At 40.8% G+C, this 16,521-nt stretch overlaps 1 protein-coding gene across 1 annotated transcript in view; it reads right to left on the bottom strand.

Annotated features, from left to right (window-relative positions):
- Positions 1-16,521, bottom strand: part of LOC126092513 (engulfment and cell motility protein 2-like) — a 75,363-nt gene that overhangs the window by 45,222 nt on the left and 13,620 nt on the right. Inside the window, exons 2-3 of the mRNA XM_049908140.1 lie at positions 6,718-6,999; positions 6,136-6,302 (exon numbers count right to left, since the gene is read on the bottom strand). Coding sequence (XP_049764097.1) covers positions 6,136-6,302; positions 6,718-6,999 — 449 coding nt within the window. The remainder of the gene's footprint in view (positions 1-6,135; positions 6,303-6,717; positions 7,000-16,521) is intronic.

The raw sequence follows: 16,521 nt of genomic DNA on the forward strand, positions 1-16,521 counted from the left end.
TCAGGAAGTATAGATCAAGTGCCTGTTTGCTTGCTGAAGTACTATATAGACAGTATCAAAGAATCTTCTACTGCACATCATAAATGAGTCCTTCAGCACAAGTTGCTTCTCAGAAACACTAAAGTATGCAAAAGTCCTGCCTCGACATTAGAAAGGGGTTGCAAAATTATAGGCCCCTCTCTCTACTGTCATTGTTTTCAAAAGTATTGTAAACCATAATGAAGATTAGGCTCATGGAGTACTTAACAAAGTATGATTTTTCGTGTGTTTCAGGCACAGGAGCAATGAAGCTCAATTTACAAATGGTGTTTTGGAAGTGCTAGCCAAAGGAGATCATATAACAGGCATCTTCCTGGACTTTACAAAAACGTTTTTTTGCAATAGGTCACACAACTCTGCTAAATAAACTGGGTGCAAGAGAGACAGGAAATGAATGGTTTCATGTGTAGAAATCTCTCAAGCAAACTTCAGTCATACCATAAAACACCTTTATAAGCCAGAATACATCAATATTAGTGCTTGGCCCAGGGAGCAAGTAGCTTCAGTATGCACTGCACTTAGAATAATAAGTTCTGTGTGTAGTACCTCATACTCTAGAACAATATATTTTGTATACATTCATTCTATAATTAGTTATGGGATAACCTTCAAAGGAACAGATGAGCAGAATATGCAAAAACTCTTTAAGCTACAAAAAAGGACTGTATGAATTATAACAAAAAGTAACGCAAGAACTCATTGCATAGACTTGTTTACATCTGTGGGAATCTGACTGTTTGATGTGTATGCATTTTGCGAACAGTGATCCAATAAAAAAAATACATTGAAATGAACATGGAATGAAATCCAGCTACTGCTTACATCTCAATAGAAAAAACAAATAAAAACCCAAAAATGCAATCAAATCAAATGCAATCAAATCATAGAACAACCTTCCACAAGATATCTAAGGCAAAAGTGAAGTATAAGCCTTCCAGAATATCCTAAGAATTATATGTCAGAAAAGTGATTTTATACTGTCAAAGATTACCTGAAATGATATGTAAATTTTGTTGATAGTAGTGCTAATAATTAACTACTGTGATTAAGAGTCAGTTTACAACATGTTCAATAGAATAGTGAAATATGATGTACAAAAATGTGACATAGTAAATCAAATAATATGTGGATCTATTTATGTGTTTGTAATTGTATACATTTATTGTATTTATGTTTCTGTATTATATGATGTGTTGACAACATCCATAACTTTTATATTTTCTATGGATGGAGAGTGTGTGTGTGTGTGTGTGTGTGTGTGTGTGTGTGTGTGTGTGTGTGTGTCCACCATCTCCGAAACCTCTGGATTGGTTTCAACCAAATTTGATACAAATACTACTTGCTGTATTTAAGTCAGCACTGTGGCTGTTAGATTCTTTTAGCTCTAATAGGAGTGGAGGTACTAAAGTGAAAAGAATTTTTCAACCCCTGACATTCATGCTGCCCTGCACAACAGGTGCAGGGTTACACTTGCTGATGGACAGACAAGTGGTACATGTTTTAAGTGGGCGACGGGTACATATACTGTGGCAGCAAGACACCACAATAGTTCATCTTGATCCAGTGTAAGGAGGGAAAGGATGAGATGGGTAGTGAGACAAGGGGCGATGAGATGCACAGGAAAGGCAGGAAGAGGAGATGGACAGACAGAAAGGTGGCAGTAAGAGATGGGGCAGAGAAAGGTGGGAGGATGAGGTGGACAGAGAGATGGGGCAGGAGGAGATGTATAGATAGAAAGAGAGTAGGAAGAGATGAAAAGAGACAGGTAAGTGGAGAATACATAGAGGGGGAGTTGGCCTATGAAGCTAGGTAGAAGGAGATTAGTAAATAAAATGGGAAGGAGGGAATGGACAAAGGGAGGGGGGAGAAGGGGAATGTAAGAGTTAGAGGAGGAGGAGATGGACAGAGAGGCGGGGATGAGGGTATGGACAGACATTGGTGAGGATGAGATGTTCATAGAGAGGGGGAGGATCAGATGGGCACCGAAAAATGAGGAGGAGGTATAAACAGATAGATGATGGAGGGGGAGATGGTCAGAGACAGGGAGGAGGAGGAGGAGGAAGAGGTAGACAGACACTTGTTTTGCATATTAAATGGATTATGGATACTTATACCGTGGAAACAAGACACACCATTAGTCGATACAGTGCAAGTAAAGTCCTCACAGTTGGGAATGCTTTGGACAACTTTCAACTGTGAAGCACTATTAATTACAAAATCACAACGGTACCTGTCAACATAGAACAGTTTTCTTGATATGACACTGGAGAGACAGGTCACATTATTTCATTTACAATTATGGATTGCAGTAAATAAACAGTGTGATTGGAGGGGGAAGAAGTGGACAGAGAGAGAGGGCTGAAGGTAGGAGGAGATGTGTGCAGTACATATGTCTAATACATACATTGGCGAAGTCATAGGGAAAATGCAAGTAAATACAGGGCTATTACAAATGATTGAAGCGATTTCATAAATTCACTGTAGCTCCATTCATTGACATATGGTCACGACACACTACAGATACGTAGAAAAACTCATAAAGTTTTGTTCGGCTGAAGCCGCACTTCAGGTTTCTGCCGCCAGAGCGCTCGAGAGCGCAGTGAGACAAAATGGCGACAGGAGCCGAGAAAGCGTATGTCGTGCTTGAAATGCACTCACATCAGTCAGTCATAACAGTGCAACGACACTTCAGGACAAAGTTCAACAAAGATCCACCAACTGCTAACTCCATTCGGCGATGGTATGCGCAGTTTAAAGCTTCTGGATGCCTCTGTAAGGGGAAATCAACGGGTCGGCCTGCAGTGAGCGAAGAAACGGTTGAACGCCTGCGGGCAAGTGTCACGCGTAGCCCGCGGAAAATTGGCTCATGCCACAACTGGAGACCGACAGCGCCGACTTCATCTTTCAACAGGATGGTGCTCCACCGCACTTCCATCATGATGTTCAGCATTTCTTAAACAGGAGATTGGAAAACCGATGTATGGGTCATGGTGGAGATCATGATCAGCAATTCATGTCATGCCCTCCACGCTCTCGCGACTTAACCCCATGCGATTTCTTTCTGTGGGGTTATGTGAAAGATTCAGTGTTTAAACCTCCTCTACCAAGAAACGTGCCAGAACTGCGAGCTCGCATCAACGATGCTTTCGAACTCACTGATGGGGACATGCTGCGCCGAGTGTGGGAGGAACTTGATTATCGACTTGATGTCTGCCGAATCACTAAAGGGGCACATATCGAACATTTGTGAGTGCCTAAAAAAACTTTTTGAGTTTTTGTATGTGTGTGCAAAGCATTTTCAAAATATCTCAGATAATAAAGTTATTGTAGAGCTGTGAAATCGCTTCAATCATTTGTAATAACCCTGTAAATAAAAATAAATAAATATAGGTATTGGAATTATGCTGAAATTGTCATCGTTTAGTCCAAACACTCTAGTAAATTGTATATGTAGTTACTACTGAAGTTTTTCTTTGCTTTGATTTGGAATATTTGGGAATTTTCAGTTTCATGCCTGACATCTGCTGGCAGCCTGTAGTACACTTTTCCATAACAGCATAAAATCCTATTCTGATCTCTAGACAGGGATACATAGTGCATATGAAAATTAACTTTTGCATCTAGTATTGTTGTTATGAAATGTTAAGTTCATTCCAATTTCTCTCAGGAATCCCTGAAGGTCCCCAAAGAGGCTTCTCCAAGATGTTCAGATGTCAACTTTATACTGTGTTCTTATTGCATGTTTCTGTAAAATACGTATTTTCTTTCACGTTATCTTCATTGCCTTAGAACTCAATGCCATAGTGCAATATACAGTAAAAATATGCTAGCAGTCTTGTCTATAGGTCAGAATAACACCCATTTCAGTTGTAATAACGATTGATTAAATCCACAACCGTTTTTGGCTGTTAAAATGAGGAGGTTCTCTGCAGAATTGGTGAGGAAAGGAATATATGGAAAACACTGACAAGAAGAAGAGACAAGATGGTAGGACATCAGGGAATAACTTCTGTGGTACTAGAGAGAGCTGTAGAGCATAAAAACAAAACTGTAGAGGAAGATGGAGATTGGAATACATCCAGAAAGGATATATGTTGCAAATGCTACTCTGCGATGAAGAGGTTGGCACTAGAGAGAAATTTATGGCAGGTTGCATCAAAGAAATCAGAAGATTGATAACTCAAAAAAAGAAAAGAAAAATATCCCTTCTTCAGGTGTACAAAATATTATTGTACTTGGTCATGCATAACACGATGGGTTAGTCAGTGCAAAGGCTAGAAGTCACTGCATCTTGGGTGGAAACAGTTTGCTGTTGAGCAGCTGCACACCATGGATGCCAAAAAAGAGTGGAGGACCATGTTGGAGGTCTAGATGCATGGAGTGGTGCAGGCATCTCCAGTGTGGCCCTCCACGCAGTCCATGTTGGAGTCTGTGGCATACAGCTGCTCAGCAACGGGCAGTTCCCACGCAAGGTGCAGTGACTTGGAACCTTTGGACTAAGTGGCCTGACCGTGTGTTATGCATGACCTAATACAATAATTTTTTCACACTAGATGACGGGATTTTAACATGGGATTTAACTGGTTGTGGCTTGAATGAATCATTATTGCAACTGAAGCATATCATTCTATTAATGACACCTCTCAGTTGTGGATGTCCTAAAAATGAAATTTTAGCATAATTTTTCATGTTTAGTTCTACTATTATTGAGTTCATGAGATCATAAAATAACTGAATTTAGTAGCCAATGATTTGAATTTCATATAATCTATCTCACTGTTGACAGTTGAAAGTTATTTGGCTTACCAAATTTATTGTTTCCCACCTAATAATGCTCCAAATTCTCCTTGTCTTGTTCTTTAAATCTTCAATCTTTTGTACATAGTGTATGGCTTTTGCCTTATTTGTGGTATAATAAAGAATTTTGCAGTACTGCTTGTAGTTTAGTTTCAAGTCTTGATAAATAACAGCTTATCCTCTGCATTAACTAAAGTTCTCTTTCCCCCTCTTGTTGTGGCACAAGATATGTTGATCACAGATGTGAGCTACGCTTTTTCTTGGCTTCCTCTTCCACTTTCCCTAACCTGTTGTCAAGTAAAACTGGATTCATAATACTGTAAGAATATTTTTAGGAAAGAGTTATATTTCTTATCTGCTTTGTGCCCTTGGTAAACTACCCTCATTTTTCACACTGTAAATTCTTTCTGAATAGTGTAAATAGGTCAGAATTTAAACTTCCATGAAATTATACTTTTTCCTACATAGAAAATGTGATTAATGGGGATACTTTACTGTTGTCTTTTGATCATAATGATCAAACAAAAAATTATGAGGATCACATGTATTTCACGAAAGACAGTACCGATTAAAAATAAATTATGAATGACAGTTGCATTGCCTCTTTATATTCTTGTCTGGAATATTACTGTTGGATCAAACCAAATCTGAACATCAGTAACTCATGGTGTCCTCTATCAGAACTATCAGTGTTAAAATCAATATTGAAATCACCCCATACAATCACATCCCAGTTATTTCTGCCATTATCACCTCCTCTAATCGCATAATGAAGTTTAAAACATCTCCTGTTTGGGGTCATGACTGTCAGACTTGCTATCTTGTATGTTTCAATTCTATTACTGAAATACAGTACTGAAAGAACTGTTCAATGCAGTAATCACATGGAATGAACAATCGTTCCCTCTTTTTCTTATTATACCTGCAGTAATATGGTATTAACTTGTATTCATCTCCATTAGGTGTATCTGTCTAATTTCTGTGGATTCTAAATGATGTTCTTATGGTTAGCATGTCTGTAGTTATTTTGCAACCAATTGAAGAGTAGAGTGTAAATTATCTCCATCATTGGTTAAATGAATGCTGTGATAACCCTAAATTAGGCAAACTCACTAAGCAGATGAATTACAATTTCATTATTAGTAAAACAAATAACAAAAGTCATACGAAAATTAATGAACTGTTGTAAAGTATAAATTCTTCTAAAATAAATTTTGCAAATGAGTGCCATAAGACAGTCGAAGATTTGAAACATTTTGGATTATAGAAGCAATAGATTCCCATAAGTCAGAAACTTACTTTGCGTTTTTTATATGGGGACATTTCAGTCCCGTAACTAAATCTCTGATATCCGACACTGATATTTTACATGGACACTCTGGACGATTCTCATCTATGCAGTCCCCATAGTGAATAACTTTGTGATTAGATGATAGATATGCAAACCACAGTTTTTGTTTGCCTTTCTGAAATATAAAGTTCTGTGTATATTCTTTTGCAAGCACAGAGACAAGTCTAGTGAAAACTGTAAATTAAATGAATAAATTTAGCACACTAATGCAAAGGGATCAAAAACAAGACTTGGTTATTAATAAAACTATATTCTTGAATACATCAATTAGATAAGGCTGAGTATGTACTTATTTGAAAGGTAATTACTTTAAACATTGCATTGTTTTCAGAGAATAATATTTCTCTGTCCAAGAATTAAATCCGTACTAAAACTTAAATAAAACACTTATTCATTTTCACAAGGCATTTGATGTTAATGTTATTTCAACAGTATTAAGGCCTTGTGGTAGTAATGTAACCACACCTGCAGTCATTTTATTTCTAATGTGATTTCCTAAGAATATAGTACAACAATGTACATATCCTCACCTGCTGCCGAACACCAAGTTTAGGAAAAAATTCACCATCACACATTACTCCAAGCCTCTGCTGAGCAATAACTTCTAACAACTCATTTGTTCGTGTTTCACGTAGGCTGACAACTGGAGGCAGATTTCGGAGGTTCCACTGTAACTGCTGCTCACGTTCATCATTCCAGACTTGTGTCACACGCTCATAGCTCCATTCCTGCAGCTGACGATCCAACTTTTGCCACTCCCTTGGCTGAGTCTTGAGGCCTTCTATTATTTGTCGCTCCAGCACTAGTAGAACCTTCCACAGATATTCTACAATTCACACTGATGATTAAGAATGGTATAATCTGTATCTTAAAAGGAGGATTTGAAGCTTTCTAATTTGCAATTAAAAAATGGCACATATTTCATGAGGAGCACAACAGAAAACAAAAACAAACATGAAGTCTGACTTTCAAATAAGAATCAGTTTTAGCTTGTTCATGAACACACACACACACACACACACACACACACACACACACACATGCACACGCAAACACACAGATTAGTTCAGACGTTCTTTGCACAACAGTTTTTAGCATGGATAGGGATTGCAACTGCTGTGTTCGGATGCAGGCTGAGTTGGCATCCCTTCGCTCCCAGCTTCAGGCAGTGTTGGCTTCGGTCACACAGCTTGAGGCTGTTGCCAATGGGCGTCACTGTGGGGGGTCCGGATGGGGGTTTGTCGGAGACGGCCAGCTCGTCCCACGCATCCCCCGATCGGACTACAACTGTGTTTGCCCGGGATACTGCCCGCATTGAGGCTGATCCCTCACCTGTGGTAGACTGGGAGGTCGTCTCAAGGTGTGGCAGGGGGCGAAAGACATTCCAGAGGGCTGAACGGAAGGCCTCTCCAGTTTGTCTGACGAACCAGTTTCAGGCTGTGTCTCAGGCTGATACTGATCTTCGGCCTGACATGGCTGCTTGTCCTGTTCCAGAGGTTGCCTCTCAGTCTGCAAGATCCGGGCAGTCGCAGAGGGTGGGCTTACTGGTAGTTGGGAGCTCCAATGTCAGGCACGTAATGGGGCCCCTTAGGGATATGGCAGCAAGAGAGGGGAAGAAAACCAATGTGCACTCTGTGTGCATACCGAGGGGAGTCATTCATGATGTGGAAAGGGTCCTTCCGGATGCCATGAAGGGTACAGGGTGCACCCATCTGCAGGTGGTCGCTCATGTCGGCACCAACGATGTGTGTCGCCATAGATCGGAGGAAATCCTCTCTGGCTTCCGGCGGCTATCTGATTTGGTGAAGACTGCCAGTCTCGCTAGCGGGATGAAAGCAGAGCTCACCATCTGCAGCATCGTCGACAGGACTGACTACGGTCCTTTGGTACAGAGCCAAGTGGAGGGTCTGAATCAGAGGCTGAGACGGTTCTGCGACCATGTGGGCTGCAGATTCCTTGACTTGCGCCATAGGGTGGTGGGGTTTCGGGTTCCACTGGATAGGTCAGGAGTCCACTACACGCAACAAGCGGCTACACGGGTAGCAGGGGTTGTGTGGCGTGGGCTGGGTGGTTTTTTAGGTTAGATGGCCTTGGGCAAGTACAGAAAGGGCAACAGCCTCAACGGGTGCGGGGCAAAGTCAGGACATGCGGGGACCAAGCAGCAATCGGTATTGTAATTGTAAACTGTCGAAGCTGCATTGGTAAAGTACTGGAACTTCAAGTGCCGATAGAAAGCACCGAAGCTGAAATCGTTATAGGTACAGAAAGCTGGCTGAAGCCAGAGATAAATACTGCTGAAATTTTTACAAAGGTACAGACGGTGTTTAGAAAGGATAGATTGCATGCAACCGGTGGTGGAGTGTTCGTCGCTGTTAGTAGTAGTTTATCCTGTAGTGAAGTAGAAGTGGATAGCTCCTGTGAATTATTATGGGTGGAGGTTACACTCAACAACCGAGCTAGGTTAATAATTGGCTCCTTTTACCGACCTCCCGACTCAGCAGCATTAGTGGCAGAACAACTGAGAGAAAATTTGGAATACATTTCACATAAATTTTCTCAGCATGTTATAGTCTTAGGTGGAGACTTCAATTTACCAGATATAGACTGGGACACTCAGATGTTTAGGACAGGTGGTAGGGCCAGAGCATCGAGTGACATTATACTGAGTGCACTATCCGAAAATTACCTCGAGCAATTAAACAGAGAACCAACTCGTGGAGATAACATCTTGGACCTACTGATAACAAACAGACCCGAACTTTTCGACTCTGTAAGCGCAGAACAGGGAATCAGTGATCATAAGGCCGTTGCAGCATCCCTGAATATGGAAGTAAATAGGAATATAAAAAAAGGGAGGAAGGTTTATCTGTTTAGCAAAAGTAATAGAAGGCAGATTTCAGTCTACCTAACAGATCAAAACGAAAATTTCTGTTCCGAGACTGACAATGTTGAGTGTTTATGGAAAAAGTTCAAGGCAATCGTAAAATGCGTTTTAGACAGGTACGTGCCGAGTAAAACTGTGAGGGACGGGAAAAACCCACCGTGGTACAACAACAAAGTTAGGAAACTACTGCGAAAGCAAAGAGAGCTTCACTCAAAGTTTAAGCGCAGCCAAAACCTCTCGGACAAACAGAAGCTAAACGATGTCAAAGTTAGCGTAAGGAGGGCTATGCGTGAAGCGTTCAGTGAATTCGAAAGTAAAATTCTATGTACCGACTTGACAGGAAATCCTAGGAAGTTCTGGTCTTACGTTAAATCAGTAAGTGGATCGAAACAACATATCCAGACACTCCGGGATGATGAAGGCATTGAAACAGAGGATGACACGCGTAAAGCTGAAATACTAAACACCTTTTTCCAAAGCTGTTTCACAGAGGAAGACCGCACTGCAGTTCCTTCTCTAAATCCTCGCACAAACGAAAAAATGGCTGACATCGAAATAAGTGTCCAAGGAATAGAAAAGCAACTGGAATCACTCAACAGAGGAAAGTCCACTGACGGGATACCAATTCGATTCTACATAGAGTACGCGAAAGAACTTGCCCCCCTTGACCGCAAGTCTCTAGAGGAACGGAAGGTTCCAAATGATTGGAAAAGGGCACAGGTAGTCCCAGTCTTCAAGAAGGGTCGTCGAGCAGATGCGCAAAACTATAGACCTATATCTCTGACGTCGATCTGTTGTAGAATTTTAGAACATGTTTTTTGCTTGAGTATCATGTCGTTTTTGGAAACCCAGAATCTACTATGTAGGAATCAACATGGATTCCAGAAACAGCGATCGTGTGAGACCCAACTCGCTTTATTTGTTCATGAGACCCAGAAAATATTAGATACAGGCTCCCAGGTAGATGCCATTTTCCTTGACTTCCGGACTTCCGGAAGGCGTTCGATACAGTTCCGCACTGTCGCTTGATAAACAAAGTAAGAGCCTACAGAATATCAGACCAGCTGTGTGGCTGGATTGAAGAGTTTTTAGCAAACAGAACACAGCATGTTGTTATCAATGGAGAGACGTCTACAGACGTTAAAGTAACCTATGGCGTGCCACAGGGGAGTGTTATGGGACCATTGCTTTTCACAATATATATAAATGACCTAGTAGATAGTGTCGGAAGTTCCATGCGGCTTTTCGCGGATGATGCTGTAATATACAGAGAAGTTGCAGTATTAGAAAATTGTAGCGAAATGCAGGAAGATCTGCAGCGGATAGGCACTTGGTGCAGGGAGTGGCAACTGACCCTTAACATAGACAAATGTAATGTATTGCGAATACATAGAAAGAAGGATCCTTTGTTGTATGATTATATGATAGCAGAACAAACACTGGTAGCAGTTACTTCTGTAAAATATCTGCGAGTATGCGTGTGGAACGATTTGAAGTGGAATGATCATATAAAATTAATTGTTGGTAAGGCGAGTACCAGGTTGAGTTTCATTGGGAGAGTCCTTAGAAAATGTAGTCCATCAACAAAGGAGGTGGCTTACAAAACACTCGTTCGACCTATACTTGAGTATTGCTCATCAGTGTGGGATCCGCACCAGATCGGGTTGACGGAGGAGATAGAGAATATCCAAAGAAGAGCGGCGCGTTTTGTCACGGGGTTATTTGGTAACCGTGATAGCATTATGGAGATGTTTAACAAACTCAAGTGGCAGACTCTGCAAGAGAGGCGCTCTGCATCGCGGTGTAGCTTGCTCGCCAGGTTTCGAGAGGGTGCGTTTCTGGATGAGGTATCGAATATATTGCTTCTCCCTACTTATACCTCCCGAGGAGATCACGAATGTAAAATTAGAGAGATTAGAGTGCACATGGAGGCTTTCAGACAGTCGTTCTTCCCGCGAACCATACACGACTGGAACAGGAAAGGGAGGTAATGACAATGGCACGTAAAGTGCCCTCCACCACACACCGTTGGGTGGCTTGCGGAGTATAAATGTAGATGTAGATGTAGATGTAGAACTGTCCAAATAGCTCTTTGAAGGCCAAGTGGTACTGATCAGCTGCTGTATCATCCTCAGCCCTCAAGCATCACAGGATGTGGGTGCGGAGGGACATGTGGTCAGCACATCACTCTCCTGACCATTGTCAGTTTTCATGACAGGTGCTGCTACTTCTCAGTCAAGTAGCTCCTCAATTGGCCTTACAAGGACTGAGTGCACCATGTTTGCCCAGAGCACTTGGCAGACCTGGACAATGACCCATCCAGGTGTGAGCCAAGCCTGACAGTGCTTAACTTTGGTGATCTGACAGGAACCAGTGTTACCACTGCGGCAAGACTATTGGCACAGTGACAGACACTCTAAGAAAATTACGAGAAGCCATTAATTTATTTGTATTTAGGATTATGTAACACAGCTGTCTTTGTTTTTTTTAATGACACATAATAATGTTCTGGAGAAAAATGGCCATGAAAATGGGAGAATAAACACATTTATAATGATAAATTTATATTTGAACTGTTTTTTCAGTACTTGCAAAAATCATCCTACTGATAGTTTTCATATACCTCTTCATTCTATTTAGTACACATGAGAATCACCCCAAAAATGAATTAACAAACCAGACATGATAATTAGATAACAGGGCATACAGTGAGATACAGCAAAAATTTCAAATAAAAGTTATTATCGCTAACGTGTTCCCATAGAAGCATTTACATTCTTTTCCCAACACAATTTTAGTTACTCCAAAAACCAGATTCCATATTTATACATTTTGACATAATTATAACATATCTGAAGTTATTCATTTTATTTATTTATTTATTTATTCATGCAAACTTCATATTCTATAAATCTTACCAAGGAGGAGAGCCCACAGGGATGTGGAACACACCAAGTTATATGTTGACCACTAGAAGTAAGAATTACGCACTTCTTCTGTAAGTGCTAATGTACACACTTCATCAGTTCTGGGAATTACTTCTCGATAATTGTTTTTTATATGTATTAGTAAGAAACCAGTGACTGAAAAACACAGTCATCCTCCTCTTACGTATTAAGCTGTTGTTTATCTTTCCTTCATACTAAGTATAAGGGGTATTTAAATGAAACCCGGCCACTAATGTCAAGTAAAGGTAACAATTTTATTAACTCAAAAATGTAGTTATACGCAGTACACATACTCAAAAATAGTCATCAAAACTGTTGGCACATTCATCCCATTGTGATACTAGCTGGTCGATTCCATCCTTGAAGAAGCTAGTAGGCTGCTGTCGGATCCAGGCCTGGACCCAGTCACACACTTCATCATCTGTTGTGAATCGATGTCCACGAATAGCATGTTTTAGAAGTCCAAACACGTGAAAGTCACACAGTGAAAGGTCGGGACTGTGTGATGGATGTTCCAGCATTTCCTCCTGAAACTGCTGCAATATCGTCTTCACCGTATTGGCTGTGTGTGGGCGAGCATTATCATGCAGGAGGATAACACCACTGGACAACATGCCTCAATGTTTCAATTTGATGGCTCATCTAAGGTTCTGTAAAGTGGCTTGATAACGCTGGGCACTGACAGAAATTCGACAAGCAGTGGGCTCTCATGGTCAAAAAAGAAGGACATCATGACCTTATCAGAACTGGTGTGCAAGGCCTTTGATTTCTCTGGAGGTGGTGAAGTTACATGTTTCCACTGCTTGCTCTGACACTTGCTTTCTGGTTCAAAATGGTGACACCATGTTTCGTCACCTGTGACAATACGTGACAGAAAGCTGTATTCCCCTCATGATAACGTTGCAGATGACTCAAAAGACAGCACCATTCGAGTATTGCACTATTCAGCGATCAGTTGGTGGGGAACCCACTGCACACAGACTTTTCGAACGTTCAAATGTTGATGCATTATAGTGTGGGTGGTGGCCACGCTAATACCCAGTGACTGATGGATCTCGTCCATGGTGATTCTGCGGTTGTCCAAGACTAAAGCATTCGCTTCCACAACCATTTCCGGTGTGATGACATGATGAGCTTGTGCAGGATGAGCATCGTCTTCCAGTGACTCACCCCCCTTAAGGAATCGTGTGTGCCATTCCATAACACTCAGACTGTACGCACCGTACACAGCCTTCATCTGTTGATACATTTCATATCCTCCAACTCCCTCCACTGCCAAAAATCGAATCGCTCCTCATTGTCCCTGCTTACTTGCCTGCATTTTGGGTAGTGGATGATAACTTGTGTGACTACCTTCTCTCGGCGTGAAGCCATACTGGCGCTATGCAACATCAAATGATGTGCACACGTCAGTCTCTCTGCCGATAGATGGTGCCACCATACCCACAGTTACGTGGTGCCACCTGATGTGTAAAGCAAAGGTAGACGCATTGACCAGGTTTCATTTGAATGAACCTCATATTTATGTAACCTTATTGATTTCAGAAAACGCTATTAGCTGTCTATGTACTGTGAAAATTAATGCTTATTTAGTATTAACTGCAGTTTTAACTGGAATTTACATCTCTGAGTTCTAATATTCTGAAAATCATGAAAGTAGTAGCCAATAAAGTACTCTCATACATTTTTGAAAAATTTGGGGATTTCCTCTTCGTGCCTTGCGCCTATTAGCAACTTGTTAAAGATTTTTGCACCACAAACCACAATATAAGACTCCATTCTGAAAGCTAGGCACAAATGGAGAATCAATGCTGAAGCACCAAAGAAACTGGTATAGGCATGCATATTCAAATACAGAGATATGTAAACAGGCAGAATATGGTGCTGCGGTTGGAAATGCCTATATAAGACAACAGTTGTTTGTCACAGTTGTTAGATTGGTTACTGGCTGCTACAATGGCAGGTTATCAAGATTTAAGTGAGTTTGAAACTTCTGTTATAGTCAGCGCATGAGCGATGGGACACAGCATCTCCAAGATAGCGATGAAGTGGGGATTTTCCCATACAACCATTTCACGAGTGTACCGTGAATATCAGGAATCTTGTAAAACATCAGATCCATGCTATCACTGTGGCTGGAAAAATATCCTGAAAGAATGGTACCAAACATGACTGAAGAGAATTTTTCAATGTGACAGAAGTGCAACCCTTCCACAAATTGCTGCGGATTTCAGTGCTGGGCCATCAACAAGTGTCAGTGAGCAAACCATTCAACGAAACATCATCGATATGGGCTTTTGGGTCTGGGCCTGTCAACACCGACATTGGAATGTTGATGACTGGAAACATGTTGCCTGGTTGGACGAGTCTCGTTTCAAATTTTATTGAGTGGCTAGACGTGTACAGATATGGAGACAACTCGTGAATGCATGGACTCTGTATGTCATCAGGGGACTGTTCAAGGTGGTTGAGGCTCTGTAGTGGTGTGGGACATGTGCAGTTGGAGTAATATGGGATCCCTGATATGTCTAGATACAACTCTGACAGGTGAAATGTACGTAAGCAGCCTGTCTGATCACCTGCATCCATTCATGTCCATTGTGCATTCTGACAGACTTGGGCAATACCACAATGACAATGCAACACCCCACACATCCAGAATTGCTACAGAGTGGCTCCAGGAACACTCTTCTGAGTTTAAAAGCTTCCACTGGCCACCAAACTCCCCAGACATGAACATTATTGAGCATATGTGGGATGCCTTGCAGCGTGCTGTTCAGAAGAGACTCCCACCCTGTTGTACTCTTAACGGATTTATGGACAGCCCTGCAAGATTCGCTGTACCCGCTCCTTTGGCTCTTCAGTGTATAAGGAATTTTGTTTTACTGCCAGCACTGCAGTTATGAATATCACAGTTTGTCCTATGTTCATTCTCCTTATAACCACAAGTAACATTATGGAGTCAACAAATTACCGTGTGAGTGCAAGAATCACAAAAACACCTGAAGAGGCTTTTGCTAGATGTTCTCATGTCTGCACAAATTGGTATTCTTACTCCTGTAAAATAAATACATTTTTGACCTTAGCTGTATTGCTTCAGACTGTTATGCTACACTGTTTGCTGTGAACCATTTAAGCCCGTTTCACTTTTCTCTTGTCTGTGTTTGGTGTGAATGTGTTTGACCACTTCTTTGTTACCTTTTCAGTTTTTCATGAGTACCTAACGTATTTAGTGAATCATCTTTATAGGTCAAGAACAGGAATGAGCCAAGTATACCATATTTAATGACTCCCCCACTACAAAAATAGTTTTATTCCTCTGGTATCATTTGTTAATGTGATTCTCTGCATGTTGTTGTTAAGATATGACTCCCTGCAAGGGGAAGGCCTTCAATGCCACAAAATTTTAGATTCCTTATTAACCTTCTCTCCACCCTCCCTCCTCCAGGAACCATGGGCATTTGCAGGTGGGGTGGCTTACGTACCGCAATGATACAAATCGCTTCATTGTAGGTGCAACTACAATTTTGGGATACTAGTGGAGAGGCCAAACTAACTTATGGCTTCTGAAGATGGGCAACAGCCTTTTCAGAGTTGCAGGGGCAAGAGTCTGGATCAGAAGTCATCAATGTGGCCTGAATCAAGTGTTTGTGTGGCCTGTGTTTCTCAATTGTATTTTATAATAATAATAATAATAATAATAATAATAATAATAATAATAATAATAATATGCTTCTAGCAACTAATAGCAGAATGCAAAAACATCAACTAAAATTAATAGCTTCTTAAGAGTGGTTTTTCTTGTTTAATAACAAACAAAAATTCTTGCAGTCAGTAATATTTTAAGATGTGCTTAATTTTAATTTGTGTTCAGGAATTCGGCCGTAAGCTTACGTCAATGGCACAGTGGTATGTAGCATTGTCACTGCAGGTTTAACAGAAATGAGAGGGGAGTATATTTTATTGTTTGTCTTCCAGTGCTGACAACTCATTAGCGTGAGCAAATAGCACAGATCAGCTGCTGTGTTATAAATCTCAAACGGAAGTTAAATGGATTTGTGAATGTGCATTATACAGACAGTCACCTTCAACTGTGGTACATGTTTGTTGCAGGTAATATGATATCAAATTAAGGATATTGCAATTACTGTTATTAATTAATATGCAAAATATTACACACCAGACTTACTTTTCATCCTTTTTTATATGCAGAGCTATCATCCACCATTCAATTTTTTTGTGACAATTTTGAAACAATAAAATTGTATTTTTAAAACCATCTCTGTTCAGTTAAGTTAGCCTAATACAAAAGTCAGATTCAAAACAGGGTGCTGCTATCGTTTGGTATTCTTTCAGACAGTAGTGAATGAAAATGCCTAGAGAATGTGCTCAGATGTCAGAACAGCAAACATAGGGTCCTGTTGTAATGACACTGGCTACAGTATCAGCTTAGGCATGGAAAATTAGTCACTGTGCAAGCCTTCAGAAAAATCCACACAGTT

Source organism: Schistocerca cancellata, chromosome 7 (assembly GCF_023864275.1).
Source record: "Schistocerca cancellata isolate TAMUIC-IGC-003103 chromosome 7, iqSchCanc2.1, whole genome shotgun sequence".
Classification (NCBI taxonomy): Eukaryota; Metazoa; Arthropoda; class Insecta; order Orthoptera; family Acrididae; genus Schistocerca; species Schistocerca cancellata.